Source organism: Nicotiana tabacum, chromosome 19, assembly GCF_000715075.1.
Source record: "Nicotiana tabacum cultivar K326 chromosome 19, ASM71507v2, whole genome shotgun sequence".
NCBI lineage: Eukaryota > Viridiplantae > Streptophyta > Magnoliopsida > Solanales > Solanaceae > Nicotiana > Nicotiana tabacum.
The window spans coordinates 97,350,928-97,375,895 of record NC_134098.1 but is presented as its reverse complement, the minus strand read 5'-3'; the positions used below and the strand labels follow the sequence as shown (position 1 = coordinate 97,375,895).

At 36.6% G+C, this 24,968-nt stretch overlaps 2 protein-coding genes across 2 annotated transcripts; both read left to right on the top strand.

Annotated features, from left to right (window-relative positions):
* The first annotated feature begins 347 nt into the window (after window positions 1-347).
* LOC107802953 (Golgi SNAP receptor complex member 1-2-like) lies at window positions 348-6,033 on the top strand. The gene is made up of 6 exons (XM_016626539.2): window positions 348-642; window positions 3,670-3,866; window positions 4,639-4,728; window positions 4,809-4,877; window positions 5,550-5,679; window positions 5,765-6,033. Exons 1-6 carry the CDS (start codon window positions 501-503, stop codon window positions 5,860-5,862), a joined length of 726 nt encoding a protein of 241 aa, XP_016482025.1. The 5' UTR covers window positions 348-500; the 3' UTR covers window positions 5,863-6,033.
* Window positions 6,034-19,651: 13,618 nt separating this feature from the next.
* LOC107802952 (axial regulator YABBY 1) lies at window positions 19,652-24,342 on the top strand. The gene is made up of 7 exons (XM_016626538.2): window positions 19,652-19,894; window positions 20,613-20,771; window positions 21,032-21,146; window positions 22,643-22,691; window positions 23,097-23,172; window positions 23,393-23,467; window positions 23,932-24,342. Exons 1-7 carry the CDS (start codon window positions 19,775-19,777, stop codon window positions 23,998-24,000), a joined length of 663 nt encoding a protein of 220 aa, XP_016482024.1. The 5' UTR covers window positions 19,652-19,774; the 3' UTR covers window positions 24,001-24,342.
* Window positions 24,343-24,968: the final 626 nt, after the last annotated feature.

Genomic DNA, 24,968 nt, shown 5'->3' with positions numbered 1-24,968 from the left:
ACAAAAAAAATTATTTAGTAATTATCCAATTCATAAGAAAATAATACATATTAATTAAATGCTTGGTAAGAGTTGGGCGGGTTGGGCTATAACCCTAATTTTAGAGATCTTGACTTAACTCATCTCAGCCCAAGTAACTTGACCCGCCCATTTATAGACTCAACCCATTTTGACCCGTCCAAAATCGGGCCAACCCGCCCATTTGACACCTCTTCTACAATAGTGCATATTCAAATTCAAAAGAAAAAAAAAAGAAATTCAAATGGATATATAAGTAATAATACTTAGGAATTGACTATTTTGTCCCTCCCTTGGCTTTCAGAAGCAAGCAGACGAAAAACCAGGCAGTGTAAAAGCATAGGAGAAAAAGTGAATCGTGGCTTCTGCAGCAAAATCCAAAACCATAAACCCCTCAACTGTAATAACTGTCAGATCACAATCCCCAATTGATAGAAAATTTGGTAGAAAGATTGATCGGGTCGGATTGGAATCAGATCCGAATGTCAAAGGATCCGAGTATGGAGATACTGCTGCAAGAATCAGGGTGGGAAGAATTGCGGAAAGACGCTCGCAAGATCGAAGGGGATCTTGATGTTAAGCTTTCTTCTTATGCTAAGCTTGGTGCAAGGCTCACCCAAGGAGGTACTCTCCAGTTTTTCACTTAAATCTTTTATACCCAATTGAATATTTGAACTACAATTCCTAATTTGATAGGAAAATATTAACTGATTAATTGTGTTAAAATGTTAATGGGTTTTGGGTTAGTAAGTGTAAAGTTTCTATCTTGATTCATTGTATCAAAATGCTGATGGTTTTGGTCCAGAAAGTGCAAAGTTTTGCTTTTGAGTGAAAAATGTTTATAGGATTTGGTTAAGAAAGTGGTGAAGTTTATGTGTTGATTCATTGTTTCAAAATATTGATGGGTTTTGGTTGAGAGAGAGTGTAAAGTTTCTATTTGATTCATACTATCAAATTGTAAGTGGATCTTGGTCCAGAAAACGTAAAGCTTTTAGCTTGATTCAATGTATCAATCTGTTGCTTTTTTGTTTGTTTGTGTGTAGGACTTATTTGAGAAAGAGTATGATACTTTCATTATATCTTGATTCGTTGTATCATACTTTGTTCTTACTCTATGTTGTTGTTTATGAGTTGAGTTTCTGGTTTGGATCAATTTTGGGGATCCTCCGTTTTGCCTTTTCAATTTCGTTAATTGAAGTTTAATTTATGGCTAAATGTGTGATTATTTGAGACAAAGAAGTTGCTACTGCAACTTCGGCTAATTGAGGGAAATGAATAACCAGCTTAAATTTTTTTGATAAGAAAAGTAAGACTTACTATTGAATGTAGTGCTAAGTATGTACTGTCAATTAAGGTGCTTGTGAAATTCAGTACTTCATCCATGTAATGAATCCATGAACTCCAGATCCATCTACAGTTTTCCTGTTGTACTGAAAATATAAGTTTTTGTAAACAGTTCAACTTTAAAATGATGAAGATAAAAGCCTTTTCTCAAAACATCCGTGGTTCCTTGTCTATCCATCTGCCAGAAAATATACAAAGTGGAATGTTTATCCATAGCTTCTTCTTCTCTGTCCATTGCAACTGGTCATGGCACCTTTCAAATACCCTTGCATCACTCAACTCTCCAATTAGGCCAAGAACATACGCCAGATTGCCCATATGAACCGGAAATGCAGGAGATGTCTGTCTAATTTGCAAAAGTAACATACACTGCATGATTTCTGTACCCCTGCTTTGGATTCATGTGTGAGACAGGCCTCGTTGAGTGCTAGCCATCCAAATCCAGCCACTTCTGCTGGTGCATAAGTTTTTCATAATCAACTTCCAAGGCCACGTTCGCTCCTTCTTGTGCTGGTTTTCTTGATTTAAAATAAGAAAATTCCATCCTTCTTTGCCATCCACTATGGAGAAACTGACCTGTTCGTTACCACTACCAGGTCCCCCAGTCAGTAATAGGTATGCTCACACTTCCCAGTTCCTAGACTTGTAAGTTCCTTCTAGAGTGAAGATTCCAGTTGCTGCCTTTCAAGCAGTCAGCTATGCTGCATTAGTTGGTGTTGAACAGATTGTATAGATCTGGATAAGTTCCTTAAGAGGTCGGTTTTCCAGCCATTTGACTTGCAGCATCCTTGTTTTCCTCTCATTTCCCACCTGGGTTTTTATGATTCCTTCAAATACATCCAGCTTCCTCATCTGCTTCCAAACTGCTAACCCAAATGGTGTTATAACATCCTTGGTGCACCATTGGCTGTCCATTTTACATTTTGCCATGTTACCTTTTTCCATAGTTCGTCTATTCCATCTTGGATCTCCACAACCATTTGAACATAAGACTTCTATTGTGCAACCTTAAGTTCATAACTCTGTTTTTGATGGCCTTGTTGTCCTTTTGCAGACTAGCTTTCTGTGGGTGCCAATTTCCATTATCCTCCCTCCCCCCAAATAAAACTTACATTCTTTCGTGGTTCGCCGATAATTTGACCTCCTTTGTAGATGAAAAAGTTCTCCATACTTCTCTTCCAAACTTAATCTGTTCAAACGTTTTAGTATTACTAACTAATTTGACTGATCATGTCAAATGAGGTCAAGTTTATTGGGATAGAGGTATTAACCGGTATAGAAGCTAAAAAAGGATGTTTGCCACCTTTTGATCTTCATAATAAAAAAGTATACAATGTAATGCATGCTTTGCTGTGGAAATGTCTTGGTATTCTTCCCATATAGGTTTATTCTCCACGTTTTGATCTGGTCATATCCCCGTTTTCATTTTTCATCATCTTTTTTTCTTTCTAATTCATATTCAAAAGATGATCGCAGTTCCTTATCCTTGAAACTGCTAAAAGCAAAGAACAGTTTTATCCCACTCAGTAATTGCTGACAATTGTTTACTAGAAATAGGTTGAAGTTAACGTGTATAAAATCTTCGATTTTTACAACATAGCCTGGGGAAAGACAACATAGCCTCGGGAACATCTTCGATATGCAGAGTTGAAATTATGAGACAATCAAATCTAATGCAAAAAGATCATTTGTGCAAATTGCAATTGCAGAAATCATTACTCTAATTTTGGTCCAGACCAGGAGGAAACTTCCTATATGTTTGTTTGTTGCATATATTTGTCCATGTAGACCTAAAAGGGTCAACACTACTTATTACCCCCCAAATCTTAGATATGCGATCTGTGGGTTTGTTTGGTTATGAGCTTTGCTAATAAACAAGAGTAAATGTATTTATCAAAGGCCGAACAAGAGTAATTTTACTTATCAATGAATCCTCACTATCTGTATCACTCTATTTGGGCCAGTTGATTCCTGTATACAATAATTTGGGGTCTAACACTAGAAATTCTCTACTTTGCCAACTGACATACAAATCTCTAAACAGATTAAACGGACTCCTAGCAACACATTGCCTAATGTAAACATAGGATCATCACTACGACTTAATGCTCTTTTCCATTTCATGGTAAAGAAAAAATGGACCAATTTTTAGAAGGTTATTTCTCTTTTTGTAAGTTAATGATCTGCAGCTAAACTTGTAATTTTGACAAGATGCTTGAAGAACGAAGCAAATGTGGCCTGTTTCTGAATTTTGGAGCTTGTGAACAACTTAGCTATGGTTTCTGATATTTGTTTTTATTGGTTCAGGGTATGTAGAAGCTGGTTCACCAACTCTAGGATCCAGCAGGTCCTGGAAGTCTATGGAAATGGAGATTCAGTCATTACTTGAGAAGTTACTGGATGTAAATGATTCTATGAGCAGATGTGCGGCTTCTGCTGCACCTACCACTTCTGTTACACAGAAGCTGGCAAGGCATAGGGACATACTTCATGAATTTACCCAGGTTACTAACCAACATGTTTACTATAGTCACTGATACATTTTATTTTTTGCAAATTTTCAACTATAGTCACTGATACTTGATAAAGGATTTAACATTTGTAACTTTCTGAAATGGGAAAAACAAAAAGGTATGCATCAGCAGTTTTGGTTACAATGCTGCATTGTCTCCTGCCATGTTGATACCCAACTGATATGAGTCAGTATCTCTAAGCACTCATGAGCAGTTTCCGAAAATCACTCCATTGCCCATGTTGCTACTGTAATCCGTTTTTGGAACTAAGAACTAACAACATGCGTTAAGAATGAATATTTGAAATAATACACAAACTATAATCAATTTGTTTTATTGTTTTCCTTGGCTCGGCTGCAGATTTAGCTACTGACCCATGTTAACTGCGAGAATTTACTTAAGCTCTTGGAAGTTTTGATTTGTATAGAAAGCAAAGTCTTCTGATGATTGTAAGATTAGCTATCAGTTCATGCTTCTTGGAAGGGTTAGTTGATGAGGGTCGTTAATATACCAACTATCTTGTGGGAGTAATTGGAAGTAATACTCATTGATTAAAGTACTTCTATTATTGTCCATATAAGAATAGATTGCTTAGTAGAGCCTAAGGAGGGTCAGATTCCCTCAAAATTTAGCAATGGAAGTTTGGGTTATACGAGGATGTTGAACTGCTATTATTCGGGATGCATGTTATCTGGGTAGTTGGCGTTTCTTGTTAGCTATGCCAAGTCATTGTTTTCAAACTGACACTATGATCTTGTCTCAGGAGTTTAGGCGTATTAAGGGAAATATTAGCTCAATGAGGGAACATGCTGAACTTCTTAGTTCTGTAAGAGATGATATCAGTGAGTATAAGGTAGGAAAAATTCATTATTAAATATTTTTTAGATGCTATAGTTTCAATTGCATGTTAAGCTATTATTTGTGTATATTCAGGCATCAGGGAGTTCCCCCAAGATGCAGATACTGCGGGAGAGAGCTGCTATACATGGAAGCATATCTCATGTAAGATTAAGTGCTCTTTTTACCGACTGATTATTCTCTGTACAGAGTTTACTATCTTTTGTTACTCTATGATGGTCTTGGTATGGAGTATTGTAGTGACAACTAAACCTCAAAGACATCTTTCCATACAGTGTTATTAAAGGCAAAACGTGAAAACAAGCTCTGAAGTCGCAAGTGCCTAAGAGCAATTAAATTTGGTGGACATGTTGACCTCTTGTCCCTCAGCTAATAGCTGTTATTGAAATTAAAATTTATTTGTGTTATTGGGAAGAATATTAATTTAAAGATTGATCTTCTCTAACTTCCCCCCCCCCCCCCAACAAAACCCCCAAACCCTGTTTTAGCTCTATAAGTGTCGATCTGGGTTTCCATGATAAGATTATCTGGATACGAAATGAGAGTGTGACAGCATTCTGCAAACATATACGATCCTGTTGCTTGTTCTAGGAATTCCAAATCGTTTCCCCTCTGTAGTTGCTCATCATCTTTTCAATCTGCTCCGGCCATGCTGCTTTTAAGAGCTTTTCCGAGTTATGATCTGCCAACCCTCATAAGTCACAAAACTTTTTGATCACTAATAATCATGACTTACTATTTAACAGAATCTAGGACCTCATGTGCCCAAAAAAGACGCAAGTACTTCCTCTCAAACATGTTGATCCTTCTGTGCAGATTGATGACGTGATTAACCAAGCTCAAACAACCAGGGCTGCCTTGGGTTCTCAAAGAGCTTTATTTGGTGATGTTCAAGGAAAAGTGAAACAATTGGGTGACAAGTTTCCTATCATTCGTGGGCTAATTGGTACTACTATTTTGGGGACCATTTCTGCTATCAAATTGCTTAGTTAAAAATAATATGCTGCTTACATCATTGCTGATCTTTGCAGGTTCAATCAGAAGGAAGAAATCAAGGGATACACTCATTCTATCTGCAGTCATTGCTGCTTGCACTTTGTTTCTTATTATCTATTGGCTTTCTAAGTAATAGATATATTTGTTGATACAAGAAAGTTCAGAAGATAATGTTTTCTAAGGAATTTTGCGCTTGTAGTCACTGCTATTTCCCCAAAAGCGATAATCTTGAGCTCGTGATTAAAAAGCCTTTCTGTTTTCTTCTAACTTGCTTTTATAACAATATATTACTTTTGTTCTCTCTTATTCCAACTTCAAATATTTACCAACTACTGCTAGAAAGTTTCTTAATGTGATAGGTTCAGGCTGCTACGTTTGGTGTTAGGATTATTTAACATTAAATTCATGATCAAATTTATAGCTTCTACGGCTGTGCTATGCTCATAACAATAGGCTGCCTCATTCTTCAAATTAAGGTCATATTTTGTACATGAGTTATTCTAGTAGCGTGTAATTTATGACCTGCCTTCCATTATATACTTATCTTTTGATTAATTAAATTCCCATGACTTAAGCTGTCCAGCATTAGAGTTAGTTGTTTAGGAAAAAGACTGAAATGACAGGTAATACTATAAGACAGTTAATGTAACTACTTTTCTACCACCCAAAGTGTGGCGCATCAAGATTTTTCCAACCTTAATTAGTGGTTTGGTATTTTTGTCTTGAATATGGAGGGATCTACTAAGTGTGAATTTCAAGTAGTCAAATTAGTGAACTTCGAATATCTACTGGTTATACTTCAAATATCGGTTGGCTAAACTTGAATATGTAACTACTTTTAATACTAGTACAATTGTTCTTTCTATGTTTCATATGCATTCATTAGTTGGTGATTGAGGAAAGCGAGAGTTGTATATAATACTCATTTACATCCAAGATGGACCAAGCACGATATATCGCAAACCACTTCCAATTTTTTTATTTTTTATTTCAGTCAAGAATTTAGTACTTGCGTGAGTACTAAATTCAACACAGAAAAAATAAGATTGTAAGTCACTTCAAATGTTTTTTGAGTCCGAGATTGAACAATTTTGTAAGTGAAGAATTTAGTAGTCGTGTGGAAAAAAGGGAGTGGGGTAACCGTTCAATTCAATAATAAAATCACTTTCCCTACTCACATGCATTGAAAAGAGGATACAGACAATTATAGCACATAGAAAGCCAAACGCTGCACACTGCTCAGTCCTTATCTCCACAAAGTACAAAGGCGTTTTTCTTACTACAAATTTAGCAAAACATAAAAGTATGGCCAATTAGTCATTGCCAAAACATAAACACGTAAGAAGTTTGGCTTCTGTAGTAAACACTGTACATCATGCATTGCATGGAAACAAGTCATACCATTCCATACAATACAATGTTTTCTTGCTATAATTAAGAAGCCCTTCACAGTACTCTATGCTTTCTCTTTTTAATTTATTATTACCAGAGGAGAGAGGCATATATTATAGCTACCCTCTACCCAATATTTTCGTACGTACTTTTTCATGTTAAAAGAAGATGCTAAAGAATGGGTGTGAGAGTGAGATGCCAAAACATATTTAAGCAGTCTTGACAGGTTATTAAATAAGCTTAGGTTACTTTATTGGTTTCCACTACGTTTTCACACACTTGGAGTTGGAGGTCTTTTCTGTGAACATTTACAGTTTCTAACATCTGTTATAGGGAGAAAGAGATGCCCAGATGCCAAAAGAAATTGGTAGACTTTTTCTCCATAGATTGTAGACTGCTCTATTAATGCAGAATGTGCTTATCCCCAAAGAAAAAAAAAAAAAAAAAAAAGAATGTAAAATGAAAAGACAAATGAATTTTTTTTTCATTGGTGTATTTTAACAGGTTATAATGGATATAGTTACTTGTGGTTATTTTTTTGAGGACCTGAATAAAAAAAAGTTGCATTGTTAGTGTATAGAAGTTTAAATTAAAAAAAAACAAGTAGAATAATTATCACAACAAGTGCTGTAGCTTAAGCTTTTACGGGACATCAGCTGACACGCTTCTACCTTTGCATTCTACTCATCAGATCTAGTATAAGATTACAATTATAATATAGTTACTTCATTAACTTTCAACTAGAAAGAGGAGAAAGTCAACCATTCTATTAACCATTCAACTAAAACAGAATTTGTTTTCCTCAACCCTATTCTACCTTACCTCAGAGTTGTCCCTGTCCTCCCAGCTCGTACCTGACCTATAGCCTATTTCGCGAAAAATCAGTTTAGGTTGAGAAATGCTTTTCGATAAAGTATTTTTCGATAAAATACTTTTGGAGAAAAGCAGTTTGTGTTTCGTTAATTAATTTGAAAAATATTTTTGAACAATAATTTATGTTTGGTCAACACTTTTAAAAAGTGTTTTTATGTGTCAAATTACAAATAAGGACATAAAGAGATTTGTTTAATAGTTAATATTATATAAGTAGATAAATAATTATAAATATTTATTATTAAAGATAATAATTAAGTTTTTTTATTTTATTTAAGTAAAATATAAAAATAAAATTGAAAAGTACTTTATTCTTTCAAGATAATTTAAATATATCAAAAAATCATCCAATAAATATAAAAGTTCATCCCAAAAGTTATTTTATATTACTTAATAATTTAAACTAAGTAAGATTATTTTTGTATATATAATATTTTGCAAAGGGTATTTTTGTTAGGAAGAAAGTCAAAACTGTTTCTGCTTCTACTTCTGAAGAGAAACTATTTCTTTCTGGTTCTTCAAAATTGTTTCTGCTTCTAGTCAAAAATACTTTTTTTAAATTAAAAAAAATACTTGGCCAAACACCTCAAATTGATCAAAAAAGTATTTTTTTGAAAGAAAAAAAACATTTTTGGCACTGTGAGAAGCTTGACTAAACATGCTACTAATTTGATATGTGCGTATTTTAAGAATAATATTTGAATAAATTAATACAAGAAGTTTGTGTAAAACATTTTTAAAAAATAATTTAAATACAAACAAGTACTGAAGTAGTAAACGAAGAAAAGACAGCACATCAATTCAAGATATAGTATTGCCAAAAGTATGGAGTTATTGAGAAAAGTTTGTCATTTTAGAAGTAGGTCAATATTTATTTTTTTTGGAGTGGAAAAAAATAAGATATTTTGATTGGGATGCAGTGAACGTAATAATGTTAGTAACTGAGATGTAACTCAATTACTAAAGTTGAAGGGCTAATGAATTTAAGGTCGATCTGCTTTATATTTTACTAAAATATACTCTTTTATAGATCTTTACTTAAATTCGTCATATATATAGACAAGTTCTGAAATTAGTTTGAATGGAATATATCATGAATTCCGTATTGTTATGGACAAAGAAAAATCTTTCAATTGAAATTTTAAATGATTGAACTGAGAGGAGATTTATTAGTAGCTGAAAAGTTTGTATGTATCTAATTGTCAGTATATGACGAACTTGTTCTTATTTACAAGTAAACGTACAAAATTTAGAGCCAACAGTAGATCTCAACAATAAAAGAACTTCCCAGCAGTGATTCATAGTACGGTAATTCCAGTGATGGGATATTAATTCGAATTCCAGTACAGTGTTCAAATCTATATCAATTCATTTGTACTTTTGTCGCTCTTCTAATTCCACTGACGAGATATTGAATTACACTAAGCATCTGATATTCGAATATAGTAGCCCAATTAATCAAGATTTGCGACACATAGAGCCCATTAAAGGAGAAACACTATTTAACAAAGAATTTTTAATTTTTAGGGTTGGAAATCCGTGACTTATCGAGTTATCATTAAGAATGGGGATCTTATCCATCCCACCACAGTTTTCTGAATGGTTACTTATATATTATTTCAATATTATTTCTTTCAGATTTCACTGCCTCTCTCATCCCCTTAGGTCTCTGAGAATAAAGTCTTAAAAATGACAGATATCATCAGCTCAACCACATGAAAACAACTCCTAAGTCGTGGAAGTCATAGATTAAATGTTTGCACGATAATTTCAAATAGCAATCATTCTTATTTTATGTGTATTTCCAAGTCAATTTAATGAGAAATTACTTCAGTAATGGATAGTACCTATTGAGGGCTTGTGCTTTATATCCGTCTCCTCATATTTATATATTTGGTTTTTATTAATTTCAAATATTATTTTTTTCAACTTCAACCAAATATTGTCCAAACGGCACAGTCCCCCGCTTTCCCCTCTGCTGCTGCTTGTCCACGAGTACTTGTCATTAATGGCATAATTAAACTTTGATATGTCAAAACTTAGCTTGGTTCTACTAATCGAACAAAACAAAATTTAATTAAAGTAATTTTGTTTAAGTACATTATATTGTTGACACTGCACAATATTTTACAGCTTAATTATTCGTATCTAAGATGTCTTGTCATCTCTTTCCCACAATGCGGGATGAAGGTTCATTTAATAAAATGAAGAGAATAATCGATGGAGGGTTACCACATCCAATTGAGTTATTGTAGACTTTGCTAGATAAAGATTAACACTTGTTTCGAAATTGAAGGTTATTAAAATGAACAGAACAAAATATTGTGGCATAAGAGCAATATATAGTTGGATTCACATTATTTATCTGTAATTCAAAATGTAGCGTTGATAGAGAACATTGAAAATGGACCACAAAATGTTATGTAACGGAGAGTCTGAACAGGACCTTAAAGGGCAATCTTTGGGAAGACAAGACAAGCTTCATTTTCTCTTTACAAACATGACTTTGCTACTGCCATATTGACATGCGATGAAAATATGAGATGTGATAGTTCTCAATTATGTTAGAGAAAAGAAGTTGACAGCCATCTTTTTCAGCATTACTACTTTTTATGCTAGTGTTTCTTTTGTGCTTTTACAACAGCATTACTTCTCCCATCCTATACCAATAATCATCCACGAAAATTAAAAGGCTAGCCCCTTTTTTTTTCTTCTCATTTTCACCTAAGAAAGATTAAAAGTTAGGGCTATAAGGTCTACAATAATTATGCTAGCTATAATAAATTGCAGAAATTAGCGTCAGGACAAAGTGCTGCATAAATTAAGATCAAAGATTTCTGTCTTCTCTGCTTCACTGACAGCTACGCATCTCTCTGTTTCTGCGTGTGTGAGTGTGCGAGAAAGAGCCTGAACTGTCAAGTCATTCAGCAGCCAAAACTTTATTTTACCGCTTCTCTAACTTTAATTTTAGTTACTCTAATTATCTTAATTACTACTATTGCCTTGCATTAATCTATTACTTTAAGCAACTACCTGTTTTCTTCGTCTTTCTTTATTTCTTTCAATTGTAATTCTCAGTTTCTTCCTTCTTCATTATCCCCGTTTTGGTAAGTCATAACATCGATTCGTGTAGGTTCGAATTTTACTTTTCGGGAGCCTATTATACTTTATTATGTAGAGCAAAAACCGAAAGCAACATTATGCTAAAGAGAATTCCGTTAGATGAGACACGCAATATAGCCCAGGGATATAGAATAGTAGCGTCATGTTCATCTGAACTCAGTACTTTCGAAGTGGATCATAAATAAATGTGTACGGGTAAAATCGGGGTAAAGTTTTCCCCAAACCCCTCAATGAGAGAACTGTTTGACCAAAAATGTAACTTCCGGTTAAACCATTAAATTCATGTAATGATGGATTAAATCTAGTTGAGGATAACAACTCTAGATGCTAGTCTTGAAAACGTGCAGGAGATGGGGACAGATCCCGTAAATGGTTGATGGTCGTATATGAAAAATACTCTTAATGCATGAACATTAATGGAGATATAATTAACAATAAATGACAATAAATGATATTTAAGTAAATAAGGAGAATGATTCACCCAATAATTAACTGATTGGACGAATGTTTCTCCTGACAATGACGAGTGACAGAAAGGTCCAAGATTTCGTATGAACAATCCTTGGATCTAGTGGAAAGGTGGGAAATAATATGAGCAAGAATCTTTATCAAAAGGTAATCTTTGTATTTTTGTAAGAGAGAGGGAATCTTATTCTCAAAAGTGTTCTTATAAAAATGAATATTGCCTGCCCTCCTTTCTCTTTCATTTCCCTTATATCTTCAACGTATATCCCTAGTAAACCCTAATAGTACAAATGTAGAGAATATTCACTAAAATATTCCGTCTAATATCTTATCATGAGAACTAGTCGTTATTGTCCTTTGCGTAGTTCTTGACCTCGACCATGGTTGACACATCGGCCACAAATTTTATTGCCTTTCGATCGACCTCGACCGACTCTTTCCTTAATGTCATATTAGACCAAATAGCCTTGGGGCAAATTTTGGCCCATACAATTAGTCCTTCCGCTTATTAAGGACGAGCCCATACGGCCTTGATGAGCGGACTCAGTTTATCGTGGTTGACAAAATTGTGCGAGCAAGTCGGATAGTGGCGCTTCAGATGAGGTGGCGACATGACCTTTTGTGATCCGCAACCTTTGGGGCCGTACTGTTTCAAAATGACGTCATGACATGATACGTCACTGTGATGCATTTTCCCGATGTTTTGCATCGTTTCCCGTATCTCTGTCGTTTCGATACCTGCACTAGGTAATGATGGCCTGATTTCTTTGTCCTGGTTCCTGAACTCTTATAAATAAGGACCTGAGGCCATTTGTGTTTGTTTTGCATACTATTAATATCGATTCACTGTGTCTCGTTCTTCATTCTCCATATTGAACCCTTGTCTCCCTTTTTACTTCGTCATTGCGTATCCACTCCCCTGATTCTAGTGATTTCAGTTGCTTCCATCCCTTCTGTGCTTAAAACTTCTTTTCTCAAAAATATGGTTAACGCACCCTCTGGTTCTGGAATGCCTCCTTACGCCGATAAGATTTATGTCGTTGATGAGGAAGAGAACTTTCTTACAGTGGAGGAAATAATTTCCCGTAATGAGAAAACTAGGTCCGAATTCTGGAAGATACCTGAGGACAACCCTGAGGTCCCGGAGTCGACGATGAAGGAGATCGATCTTGTTGAGTTTAGGGCGAGGTTCAAGATTCCTACCCATATCGATCTGATCCCAGCGGGGAGCGATGTGGTACAAATACACCGCCCTGGGTATTGCGCGTTCAATGCGTACCCTTTCTACGTCGACTATTCCTTTCCTCTTCTCCCATTGGCGAAGGAATTTTGCCGCTATTACGGCATTTGCCCGACCTAACTCTCCCCATACATCTACAAGCTTATCCGCATATTAACAAAATTTGCGAAATTGACAGGTGTCGAGCTCACACTTCTCCACCTGATGCATCTCTTCGCCCCCAGTTTCTATAGGGGTCGATGATGCACCTTCACCACAGAGGAAGTAAGTGACTGGTGGTGAAGATGGACGATAAGGAAAATTGTCAGTTTTGGCTCAACTAATATTTCGTCAAAACAGATGACGTGGTGGCCAACACAAGCGGATTCCCTGAGACTTGGAATTACGCCCGTAAGTATTGTCTTTTTTACCCAAGCATTTGTTTTTCCTGTTTTAGTCATGGTCTGACATCCCGTCCCTTCTTCGTGCAACTGAGACTACACCCCTCATTTGGTCGGGCACATTCATGACTAGTTCGGCCGGATTCTACCTCACATAGTTGGGATTCGTGAATGGCCGACATTTCTCAAGAATTTCAGGCATGCGCCTTCTGCGACCGGTGAGTTCACTTGTACATCTTTTCATCTATATTGTTTTGACATCATGGTCGCTTGCCCGTTGTAGTTTTGTGTAGGAAGTGAATCTTTTATTCTATCTTTTTCAGCCCGAGGACCTTCGTATAGACCAAAGGCCCCTCCTCATGTGTTTCGTAAGAGGAAGGCTGCTTCTTTGGGGATGGTTCCTATTATGACCGCGACCAAGCCTTCCATATTATCCGCTTCTATTCCTTCTTCAACCGTGGCTAGGTCTGCACAGTCGTCGACCGCACCTACAGCAGAACTACCGACTTCCCATCTGTATCATCTAGTAGACGAGGACGATGAAGCGGAATCGATACCGAGTGGGGATGACTTACTTCCCCGCAAAATGAGATTACTAATGGAAGATCTCGTCGTCCGAGAGACGATGACCATAGAGCTTGGTGGTGACGTCGAGTTGCCACCCGTGATTCCTCCCTCATTTGAAGACGAAGAGGGTACATCTCTTCCTGAGACCTTGATGGTATTTGAAGGGCCATAGTCGAGAGTCCCTAATGACTTGCGGCAGGACGTGCCATCTTCTTCGCGACAGGCCGAGGATCTTTTTTCGAGGGCCGACCTAAAAGGGAAATATGTAGCCGAGAAAGGTTACGAGACAGGCTCTGACATGGATGTCAAGGAGGTGAGGATGATGGGGGAATGATTTACCCAACTCGAGGTAAGGTTGGAGAGGTCCACGCAGACTATTGCTATCCCCATCGATCGGGACTTGATGGTGGAAACGGAGGGCGTGGTCCCTTCTCTTGGTCCCCTTAGCTCTGATATGGAGGGTAAAACCCTTGAGAAGCTTAAGGATTCCACTTTATCGAGGAGCATAGCCGGCCTCGCTCTTAGGGTAAGCTTTTCGATCTCTCTCCATTTGGGTCGAGGTCGAATGCGCCGATCTTCAAGCCTAGGTGGTTTCGTTGCGTGTTGAGCTCGAGAAGCGTCAACTCAAAGTGAACGCTCTAAGTGGCGAGGTCGATGAGAAAGCAACGGGTTTAGAGAATGTGGGGTTGGCCTAGTTGTCAGTTCAGAGAAAAATAGAGGGTTTGGTGATCATGATTCGCGTTCTTCATTCTGAGCGGGGTAGTGCTCTAGAGATAGCCAGGCTCAGAGAGGAGCGGCTTGATGAGCGGATAGGAGAGTTGGAAAAAGCGGTCGAGAAGGTGCAGTTATTGGGTCAGTCGTCCTCTTCCCATACTTCTGTTTTTCTTGATGTTCCACGGGATTTGTAAGAGGAATGGATTCATGCCCAGGCCCAGCTGGATATATTCAGGGACCTGATGGGGGGCGAGGGCTATTTTGGAAGCCGACTTTGAGGATGCTCGTGCTAAGACACGTAAAGCTCGGTTTGCTTGCGGCTATGACACCGCTACACTGGAAGCTGGTGATGACGAGGATACCGGCATGGAACGGATTGAACAGGATGCCTGGTACGAGGATGAGTATCCCGCTAGCGATGGCGATGGAGAAGAAGTAGGTAGAGATGGTATGGGCGACCAAGCTGGTGGTGCTGCTGGGCCAGGCAGTGATTAGTTATTTTTCCTTCTTTTTTATTTAGCCGCAGATTTGTGTGTATTTTGTAGACGTGTACTCGAGCCTTTGTAAAAAATATTCTAAGTATGAAAGGTCAGTTTTGTTATTCGTACCTCATTCTTTTTCTTCGTTCAAGTTTGTACACTTTTTGATTTTGTTGTCCAGTCACCTTTTAATTTGTTCGAGTTGGTTGAACGAGGTTGAAATGAAGTTTAGGTTTGATCCTGGCCGAGGGCCAGTAGATGTTGGTTAGAACGAGGTCGAACACGTCGCGAGGTCTAACGCGTCATATGTTTATCTATGGCTGAGGGCTGACTAGGTGTGCATTCGAACGTGATCAAATACATCCTTTGTCTATTTAGGGCCGAGTAGGTGTTAATTCGAATGAGGTCGAATATAACCTTTATCTATTTAGGGTCGTGGGCCGAGTAGGTGTTAATTTGAACGAGGTTGAATGTAACCTTTATCTATTTAGGGTCGTGGGCCAAGTAGGTATCAATTCGAACGAGGTCGAATGTAACCTTTGTTTATTTAGGGTTGTGGGCCTAGTGGGTGTTAATTCGAACGAGTGTGTGATTATAATCGAGGCTAGGACCCCCTCAAAACGATACCTATGAGAATGATCGATGTATCTAAGATCGGACACAGTAAAACGATGGACCCCGACCAAGTATAACTTCTGGACCTCGGTAGGCACGGTGAACGGTTATGCATGATGGTTAGGGGACGTAATATCCGTCCTCGACCGAGATAATAATGTGGTGCCCAGTAATAATGTGTCTCCTGCCGATCCCAATGGTGTCCCAGCCGCCAACTCGGTTGATGATAACACGCAGGTGCCCATCAACATCAATTTGCCAACTGATCTCAAAAATAGTTTTCGCTGGGGACCCCGGCCAACGGCTCGAGAAGCGCTCGAAGGTGAAAGTGATTTGGTGAGCCTACGATTGATTTTCGAAATGTTGCAGACTCAACAAGCGACAATAGCATAGCATAACCAAAACCATACCCCTAACAGGGTCGAGCCCGAACAATCACGGGAAAATACTCGGAGAGCTGAACAAGTTGTCGTGAGATCGGGTGAAGCCGAGCCGGATAAACTTCAGAGGTAATAAAGATGCTCGAAGGATTAACAAAATGGTTGGAGCTAGGCGAGAAAAAGATTGAGGCCAACAACAAGAGGGTGGAAACATACAACTCCAGGGTCGATAAGATCCTAAGAGCACCTCTGATATTGAAGGGACCAGACTTCAAAAAATTTATCCAGCTGTCTTTCCCCCCGAGCGCGGCACCGAAGCCGATCCCGAAGAGGTTTCGAATGCCCGACATTCCCAAGTATAATGGGACCGTGATCCAAATGAGCATGTAACCTCCTATACATGCGCGATCAAAGGGAAAGACTTGGAAGATGACGAAATCGAGTCGGTATTGCTAAAATGGTTTGGGGAAACTTTGTCAAAGGGGGCAATATTATGGTATCACAACCTACCTCTGAATTTTAATTATTCGCTTGCTATGCTTGCAGAAGCTTTTATGAAGGCCCATGCCGGAGCCATCAAGGTAGAGACAATAAAGTCAAATCTTTTCGAGGTCAATTAAAGGGATAACGAGATGCTTAGAGAGTTCGTGTCAAGATCTAGATGTAAAAGATGGATCTGCCACCAGTTGCGCATGATTGGGCGATCCAGGCATTCACTCACGGGCTCAACCCCCGAAGTTTTGTGGCCTCTCAACAACTAAAACAAAATTTGATGGAGTACCCAGCGGTAACCTGGGCCGACGTCATGTACCAATCGAAAATCAAGGTCGAAGACGACTAACTCAGGGTCCCTTCTGAATCTGTTTACCCCATCAGAACCGATGATAGATCTAAGAGAGTCATTGATCAGGAGTCAAGGCCGGTTCGAGATCGATATTAGCCATACAGCGCGGATCGGAGGAGAAACGGATTCGTGCGTCATCCAGCTAGGTACGAGAAGAGAAGTGATCGAGGGTCGAGCGGTCGGGGAATGATGGGCAAGAGCGAGTTTGACAGGTCTCTCGGGAATAGGGAAGCACCAATTTTATCGGAGTGATATTTCAACGTGGACGCTGCAAGCATCGTGTCGGTCATAGGGTGCATCAAAGAGACCAAGTGGCCCCGACTATTACAGCCCGACCCTGCCCAGAGAGATCCTAATTTGATGTGTAAGTATCACGATACTCACGATCATAGGACCGAATATTGCCGACAATTAAGAGAAGAAGTTGCTCGATTGTTTAACAATGGGCACCTCCTAGAATTCCTAAGCGAGCGAGCCAAAAACCACTTCAGAATCAGGGATACCAACAAGCAGATCGGATAGGAGGAGCCTCAACACGTAATTAACATGATCATTTGGGGAGTCGATGTCCCCCAAGGGCCGATGATTATTATTGATCGCTAGCGCTTTCCACCGTTAATAGCTTTTATAATTATTAGTTTTAGATAAGGATAAATTGTATACTACTTATTCAGATGTTGAAAATAAGCAAATAGTGTTAGTTTTCTTGTGTTTAGATTTTAATACACTATCTTGGACCACAAGGCGAAAATTTACTTTTTAAAAAAATACAATATTTTGGTAATTAGATATTTATTTAAATTCAAACGTTTTAATCTTAATAAAAACCAACATCCTGCTTGCCAATATATTCATTTAGAACTACTATCGACTGCCAACCTATCTTTCGGCTAACTCCTAACTTCGAATTGGATTATATGGAGTAATAGATTGACAATAAAGATAAATTGGAGGAAGAAGCAAAGAGTGAGAAAAAACCGTGAAGCTATCAAATTCTTAATTTCTTATCCGAGTTTTGCCAAAGATGATATATCGCAAACGAGTTAAGAGGATCATATTAATTAGAGAAACGACGCGCTAATAAAATATGATATTAATTATTACATGAACTAAGTTCGGAATCAGAGTGTAATCCAAAGATCCAAAAGGGTATTTGTTTTCCCTTATAAATTACAAACAATTCTTCCACTTGCACTAAGAATGGTTTACACAACTGGACTTTGAAAGTGGTCCAAACACCCCCGAAACAAAGATTAAAACTTTAGCAGTATAATATTTGACTCTTGTTGTTTGGGAAACAGTACGAATTGTCATATTTACTGTATAAATCAAGGTGGGGTCATGTAAAACTACCTTCATCGATATTTTCCCAGGCCTCCTGAATTTAAATTAGTTGACTTTGTTCTAAGTATGAAGAAATAATACACTTGTGAGTCATACAATTAAATTGGACCACAGGTAAAGGCCTCTTGTAATCTATAAGAAACATGTGCTTTAGACGCTTTAATAAAATTCTACCTACCAAATCTCCTTAATTACGCAAACTCGCTCCCAGAATAAAATCATACCCTATGTGGTCTCAAAAGACAAGAAACATTTTTTATTTATTAATTAGAGTGTCAATTAAGCAGGCATGTAAGACAGAGATAAAAGTTTACTATAATGATCAAATACTCTTATGATTGAGTTTATTAAATATATAAGCAAATTTTTAAAAACACATAACATGAACCGAATTCAGTGACCGAGAAAATGATATACAAGAGGTAATATATGATGTTGGAGTTAAAATGGAACTAGTAGTAATCACGACTAACCTTGAGCATGGAATAGCTGGAGGTTGGGGCACCACTAATTTGATGCAGAGGATAGGTGCCCGACATTTAAGGCTTTATTAACCCTACTCACTCTAGTAATAATTAAATTTAAATACAAGAAGAATTGGGAAACGAGAAAACCAAAAAAGAAAGAAAATAAATGAAGATATGGGAACCAAGAAAGAACCAAAAGAAAAACTATTGTCTCGTACTCTCCTCTCATAACTATGAAAACAACAAGTGAATGAGTGAAAGCTAATCGACCCATGCAAACGTCCCTTTCTCACTCCTTTCCCCCACCTCTGCCGCCTCTGCTTCTCCTCAATCCCTACCCCCCTCACACCAAAACAAGCACAGCCATTGGGAATGCCAACCATACATTTTTTTTCTTTCTCTCCGATCCATTTCAAGGATTCACTTGCGCAAAGTCCATTAAAAGATAAGACCCTTTTTATCAGGATTTTTCTAGTTTTAGGGCTAGAATTCAAGATTTGATTAAACGAGAAACGATATTATTCATCTCAGCACAATCCAGTTTGAATCCTGTATGTACTTGTAGTCATCTCTTTACGGGCTATATAATATGGTAGTGTGACAACTTTAAATGTCAGTGATTTGATAGAGTAACTTATTTTTTATACAAAGTATTTAAAACAATTTAAACAATGTTAGTTCATACATATATTTTTATATCAATTGGTTTTTTTTGTTATCAACTGATTTAGTTTAGGAAAAAAAGAAATGAAATAATAACATCTAAACGGGACGCGCGGAGATGATGCTCCCTATTGTGACAGTATCATAATTCATTACTCCATATTATGGACAATAGGAAAACAAAATAGAGTAGCAAGGGAAAATAATGTGAATTTTATTTAGGAAATCCAGAAATAGGAGAATTTGTTGATCCACCAAGTTCCCTAATGTGTTATATTAGGTCGGTTTCTGACTTTCTGTCCTTATCCCACTATTTTTCTCACACACATGGACTTCTTACTCTTCAACTTGCCTTGATAACTCCTAAAAGAAAAATAAAAGAATTAGGAGCCCTATCCAAGCTGTTATATAAAACTCACTCCCTTTGATCAGTCAATCATCAATCAATCAAATCAAAAGGGAGAAAATCAGAATCTTATCATCTCATCTCAAAAACATCATGTCCTCTTCATCTGCTGCTTTTGCTCCGGACCACCACCTCCACCACCATCACCTCTCTCCTCCCTCAGGGGAACAACTCTGTTATGTCCAATGCAACTTTTGTGACACTGTTCTCGCGGTATTATGCTACTACTTTTTCCCTATATTATAACACCTTCTACACAATAATATTCTTAGCTTCCTCTCTCTGTCTTGTGACCTCTTCCCCCTCTTCACTTTTAGGAGTGATATATGATCATGTTCTTGAAATTATTCATACTTTTCCCTTACTTTCCTTTAATTTATACTTGATATATTCCATAGGTTTACTTATGTACCTTTGTTGGAACCCTTTACATAAATTTTCTTTAAAATGAACTTTCTTGGATTTTATTCCATCTGGTGGTATTTTTCATCTCTTCCCATGGTTTTTCTGCTCCAGTTTGTTCAAGGATGTGTTCAGTCTATTCATCACAAACTCAATAATGACTTGTTCCGCATCTTTATTCTCTTGCAAATCCTCCCCTTTTTCTTCATAATATAATGATACTAATAATATAAATGCGTTATATTAAATCATGGGACACTTCTAATGCTATTTTCCCGAACAAGTGTGAAATGGAGTGTATAATTTCATTACAAAAGGGGAATTGGAGTAAAAACAACACAATAAATCTTTCAGCTCATTCTTGCCAGCATATGCTCCTTTCTTTTGTTTCTTGTTGGTAATAGTATAAACTTTTTGATAAAAGAGTTGGACAGTTCAACGGCCTAGCTAGACCCTTTGCATAAATCAGCTAAAATTGCTATTGCGTTACTCTATTTGCTAAAATACTCATGTTATTTTTTGTACACAGGTGAGTGTTCCTTGCTCCAGTTTGTTCAAGACTGTGACAGTAAGGTGTGGTCATTGCACCAACCTTTTGTCTGTCAACGTCAACATGCGTGGCCTGCTTCTTCCCTCTGCTAATCAGCTTCATCTCCCCCATTCTTTCTTTTCTCCTCAGAATCTTCTGGTATATATACATCAGTTATGCTTGGAATCTAGGGTTTCCAAGTCCATATGTCTATGTTTATTAGCTATTTATAACAACAATCTTTCTCCATACATTTTATTTTCACTATCTGTACCTCTCATCCTTAAAGAGAAGTCATGATCTAATCTTTTCTGTATCGTTCTTATTTTATCTGACTGTCCTTAAGAGATGAAAGTGCAAGTTTAATAATTCTTTACACTTTTCTCCTTTACACTTGTCATTATTTCTTAAAAATTCAGGATGAGATTCGGAATTCTCCACCAAGTTTGTTGATCAATCAGCCAAACCCGAATGAGCCACTTATGCCAGTTCGAGGAGTTGATGAACTTCCAAAGCCACCAGTTGCAAACAGACGTAAGATAAATTCTACTTACAATTATATATTTCTCCTTCAAAGTTTCACAAATGACAAAAATAACTTCTTTTACTAGTAACACATGACTTTCTAAACAGAACCAAATTAATTTAATTTCAGCATATGGAGTGCTGTACCCTTAAACAAACAATGAAGCTCTAGACTTTTCAGTGAATAGGGGTTTCTTAGCAAATGAAGAAAGAATGTGCATTTTACTAGCATATGTTTATTCTTCAACAGTGTCTAATAAGTTAAACTTTTCTTTTTCCATACTGAAATAGTATTATTTTTGGGGAAGGATCTTCTACCATTTTCTCTTGTCTGCCTTCCTTCTCCAACGCTTTCCACATATAAGGTACTTCCCAAAAAGCCACGTTTAGAAATTGCAGCTAAAACGTATTTGCATTGTTCATCTACAGTTTCTGCCTGTGTGTACAATATATGTGCTAACTATGATGATATTGTTTTATCTTCACTTGAAATATCAGTTAACACCCTAAAATCTGTGTAGAATGAATCATTTTAATCATTCATTTTAAAATTATAACCCCTCACTATGGCGGCCTCTTTTATTGAAAAAAATATTCATTTGGACTTCTTTCTTGGGGTGTTTGGGCTTGGGACCAAGAGCAGATATACATGGTTTAAAGGGGTTCAATTGAATCTCTCGTTCGGAAATTTATTTCGTGCATATAGAATTTAAGTTCAGTTGTTGAATCCCCCCAAAAACTTCTATTCCATTTGTTTCAAAATGATTGACACTATATTAGTCCGTTTTAAAAAAGATAGACCCCTTTCAATATTTTCTTAATAAGAAGCATCTATAGCTGCATAAATGCTATGAAAATTTTAAGATCACAAGTTTTAAAAGTTTTAAGTCCACATAAATATTTTAATACCACATATCTCAAAAGTCTTCAATTATTTATTAAAGTTTTTATCAAGTCAAACTAGAATAATCTTTTCGAAACGAATGGCGTAGTAAACTAGTAAATGTGCACTGAAAAATTGCTTTAGGTTATAGGTATAATTGTTGAATCCTATTAACATGACGTAAATTTCTAGTAGTATACTAATAAATGGTGTTTAGGAACTAATTTAGGTTGTGTAAGTACAAATCCTATTTGTAGCACTCTTAACATTTTTATTTCTGTCACCAGCTGCTTTATGTGTATTAGGCACTTTTATATAGTTGATGCCCTTTTTTTCTCTCTGTACAAGAGAAAGAGAAAATGTCCCCCGGAAAGTTAGATGGTTTTTCAAAAGCACCACAGAATCTAGATGAATAGATAGAAAGATAGATCATTAGATAATGATCATGAAATGATATGATGTGAGAGAGGAGAGGGACAGAGAAAAAGGTATATAAAAGTATTCTTGATCTCTTTGGTCCCGCGTGAGAGTACTGGTAAATGAAAGTATCAGAAATACTACAGAAAGTCAGCCAAGTGTTTTTAATGCCTGTTTTGTTTGTCTACATGTCGTCTGTACTCAGCCCCGGAGAAACGACAGCGTGTGCCATCTGCTTACAATCGATTCATCAAGTATGTATATTTTTCTTAAATTGATACAATATTTGTTTATCTCTTTTTTTTAATTAGCGTTTGAATATAGATTTGGGTGAAATTTAAAAAAAAAGAATTATTGAAGTTGTGTTGAAAAATAATTTTTTAAAGTTGAATCCGTATTTGAACATGCATTTTATTTGAAAAATGCAAAAGTTTTGTGAGTGAAAAAAAAAATTATTACCCAGAAACTGGCCCATACCAGTTTTTGAAACTTCAAAATTTTCTTCAATTTTTTTTTTAAAAAACGAAAAAAGCAGCCAAATTTTATGTTCAAAATGGAGATTAATATAGAAATACATATACTTAAAAAATGATTTAAGCGGCACATGGATTGCCATTGACAAAAACAATGAAATAATTTAATGACTGCGATATATGCAGGGACGAGATCCAACGTATCAAAGCTGGAAATCCTGATATAAGTCACAGGGAGGCCTTCAGTGCTGCTGCAAAGAATGTAAGACACAAAAATATTTACTTATTAAGATAAATTAATATTTATTATTATAGAATTAACACAAGAATAGAAAGATTAAATAAGAATCTATTCTTATAGGCATTAGAGCTAGTTTCTATTCCTTTTAACTAGGGTTTTGTTTGACTAGGGTTTGGTGCATATGTTGCTTTTTACAAACATGTTATTGAATTGCGCGTTGGTTTGTTTTCTTGTTCTGCAGTGGGCCCACTTTCCACACATTCATTTCGGACTTATGCCTGATCAACCCGTGAAGAAACCCAATGCATGTCAACAGGTACCTTTCCAACTCACTTTTAAAACCCTAGCTTTTCACCCAATATGTTTTTTATTAAGTGAGCTAATTAATTAAACCACACTTTTATATCATTTTTATATAACGTAGAACTTTACTTTGGAGTGCTTAACATTCTTTATTTTGAGGACCTTTAGTACAAATTTGTAACTTCTACAAGAACTTAGTATAAACTATCAATTCATTTTAAAAAAATAGAGTAACTAGATGTAACACGTGCATAACAAGTGGACTTAGTAATTCAAAAAAATAAAGTATGTAATCTGCTATCACATGGTAAAATATAATGACAATGTAAAAGTTCTTTACATTCTCATCAAAATATATGAATTAAATCCTCAAGTAGTTTAATTAGTGTAACTAAGGTTACATGCTTTTCCATTAAAATGATATTTATTCTAGTCTTATTGTTTTTGATTTTCTTTTTCTTTTTGGGAAATGTGTAGGAAGGGGAGGATGTTCTGATAAAGGAAGGGTTTCTTGCTCCAGCAAACGTGGGTGTATCTCCTTACTAATTAAGGAAATGAAGTCACTGGCCAATGTTCTCTACCTAATCTGTTGGAACTGTCTATTTATCTAATGTGCGTTAGTTTATCTATAGTTTTGGGTGGCCTGTTAATTTCTAGTTTCTTTGAAGAACACGTACTCTCTAGGGTTTCCAGCTGCTCGCTCTCATGTTGTCTTTGAAGAAGACATTTCTAACTGTTTCAGGTTGCTTAGTTTCTAGTGAGGAAAGGATTCTGAGAACTCTGTTTGTTTGTTAATGCTAATAACTAAGCTCTCTGAAACCCCCAATATCTGAAAATGGAACTGCTACTGTTCATATATGTTAAGATTTAAGAGTATCGTATTATGAATTTTATCGTCCCTTAGTTGAGTAGTTTTCTTTACCGTCTTGGGCCTTTCATTATTTTCTTTAGAATCGTTTTTGGCGAGGGATAACATAGCTCCATTGCCTTTTTGAGAAGAAGTATTAAAAAGCAAATTTATAAGTGAAGATCCATTGACAACCCAATGACCAACTTTAAATATATAATCCCATTTTTCCAAACTTTCTTGTAGGAGTATATACCAGAGTACATGCAACTTGCAAGATAGAAATTAAAACCATGCTAAAATACTGAACTTATCTTTGCATAGGCTTAACTAAAGGGGAATGTTTCTTCTCCTTATGTACATTTCATGACCTTGTTAACGTTCTTAATTACTTCTGACAATTCCCCTAGAAAAATTGGTGTTTAGACCATGCATTGTATTTTGATTATGCTATAGCAGTGGTACCCCAAAGAAATTTTAATCAGAATATATCCTAATCTTTGGGTCAATAATACGTCTAGCCACATAGAAATGGACAGTGATATGAAACTTTTACACTACTCGTGAAAATTTAGCCAGAAGGTTGCTTCTCTTCCCAATATGTCACCACGACCTACTCGTTGATGTTCCAATAACCTAAACACCCCTCCCCTTTGCCAATATTATA

Coding starts and splice junctions, on each gene's coding strand:
- LOC107802953 (XM_016626539.2), top strand. CDS start 501: ATGTCAAAGGATCCGAGTATGGAGATACTGCTGCAAGAATCAGGGTGG. Junction 3,867..4,638: donor TACTTCATGAATTTACCCAG/GTTACTAACCAA, acceptor ATCTTGTCTCAG/GAGTTTAGGCGTATTAAGGG. Junction 5,680..5,764: donor TATCATTCGTGGGCTAATTG/GTACTACTATTT, acceptor TGATCTTTGCAG/GTTCAATCAGAAGGAAGAAA.
- LOC107802952 (XM_016626538.2), top strand. CDS start 19,775: ATGTCCTCTTCATCTGCTGCTTTTGCTCCGGACCACCACCTCCACCAC. Junction 19,895..20,612: donor TTTGTGACACTGTTCTCGCG/GTATTATGCTAC, acceptor TTTTGTACACAG/GTGAGTGTTCCTTGCTCCAG. Junction 22,692..23,096: donor GCTTACAATCGATTCATCAA/GTATGTATATTT, acceptor CGATATATGCAG/GGACGAGATCCAACGTATCA.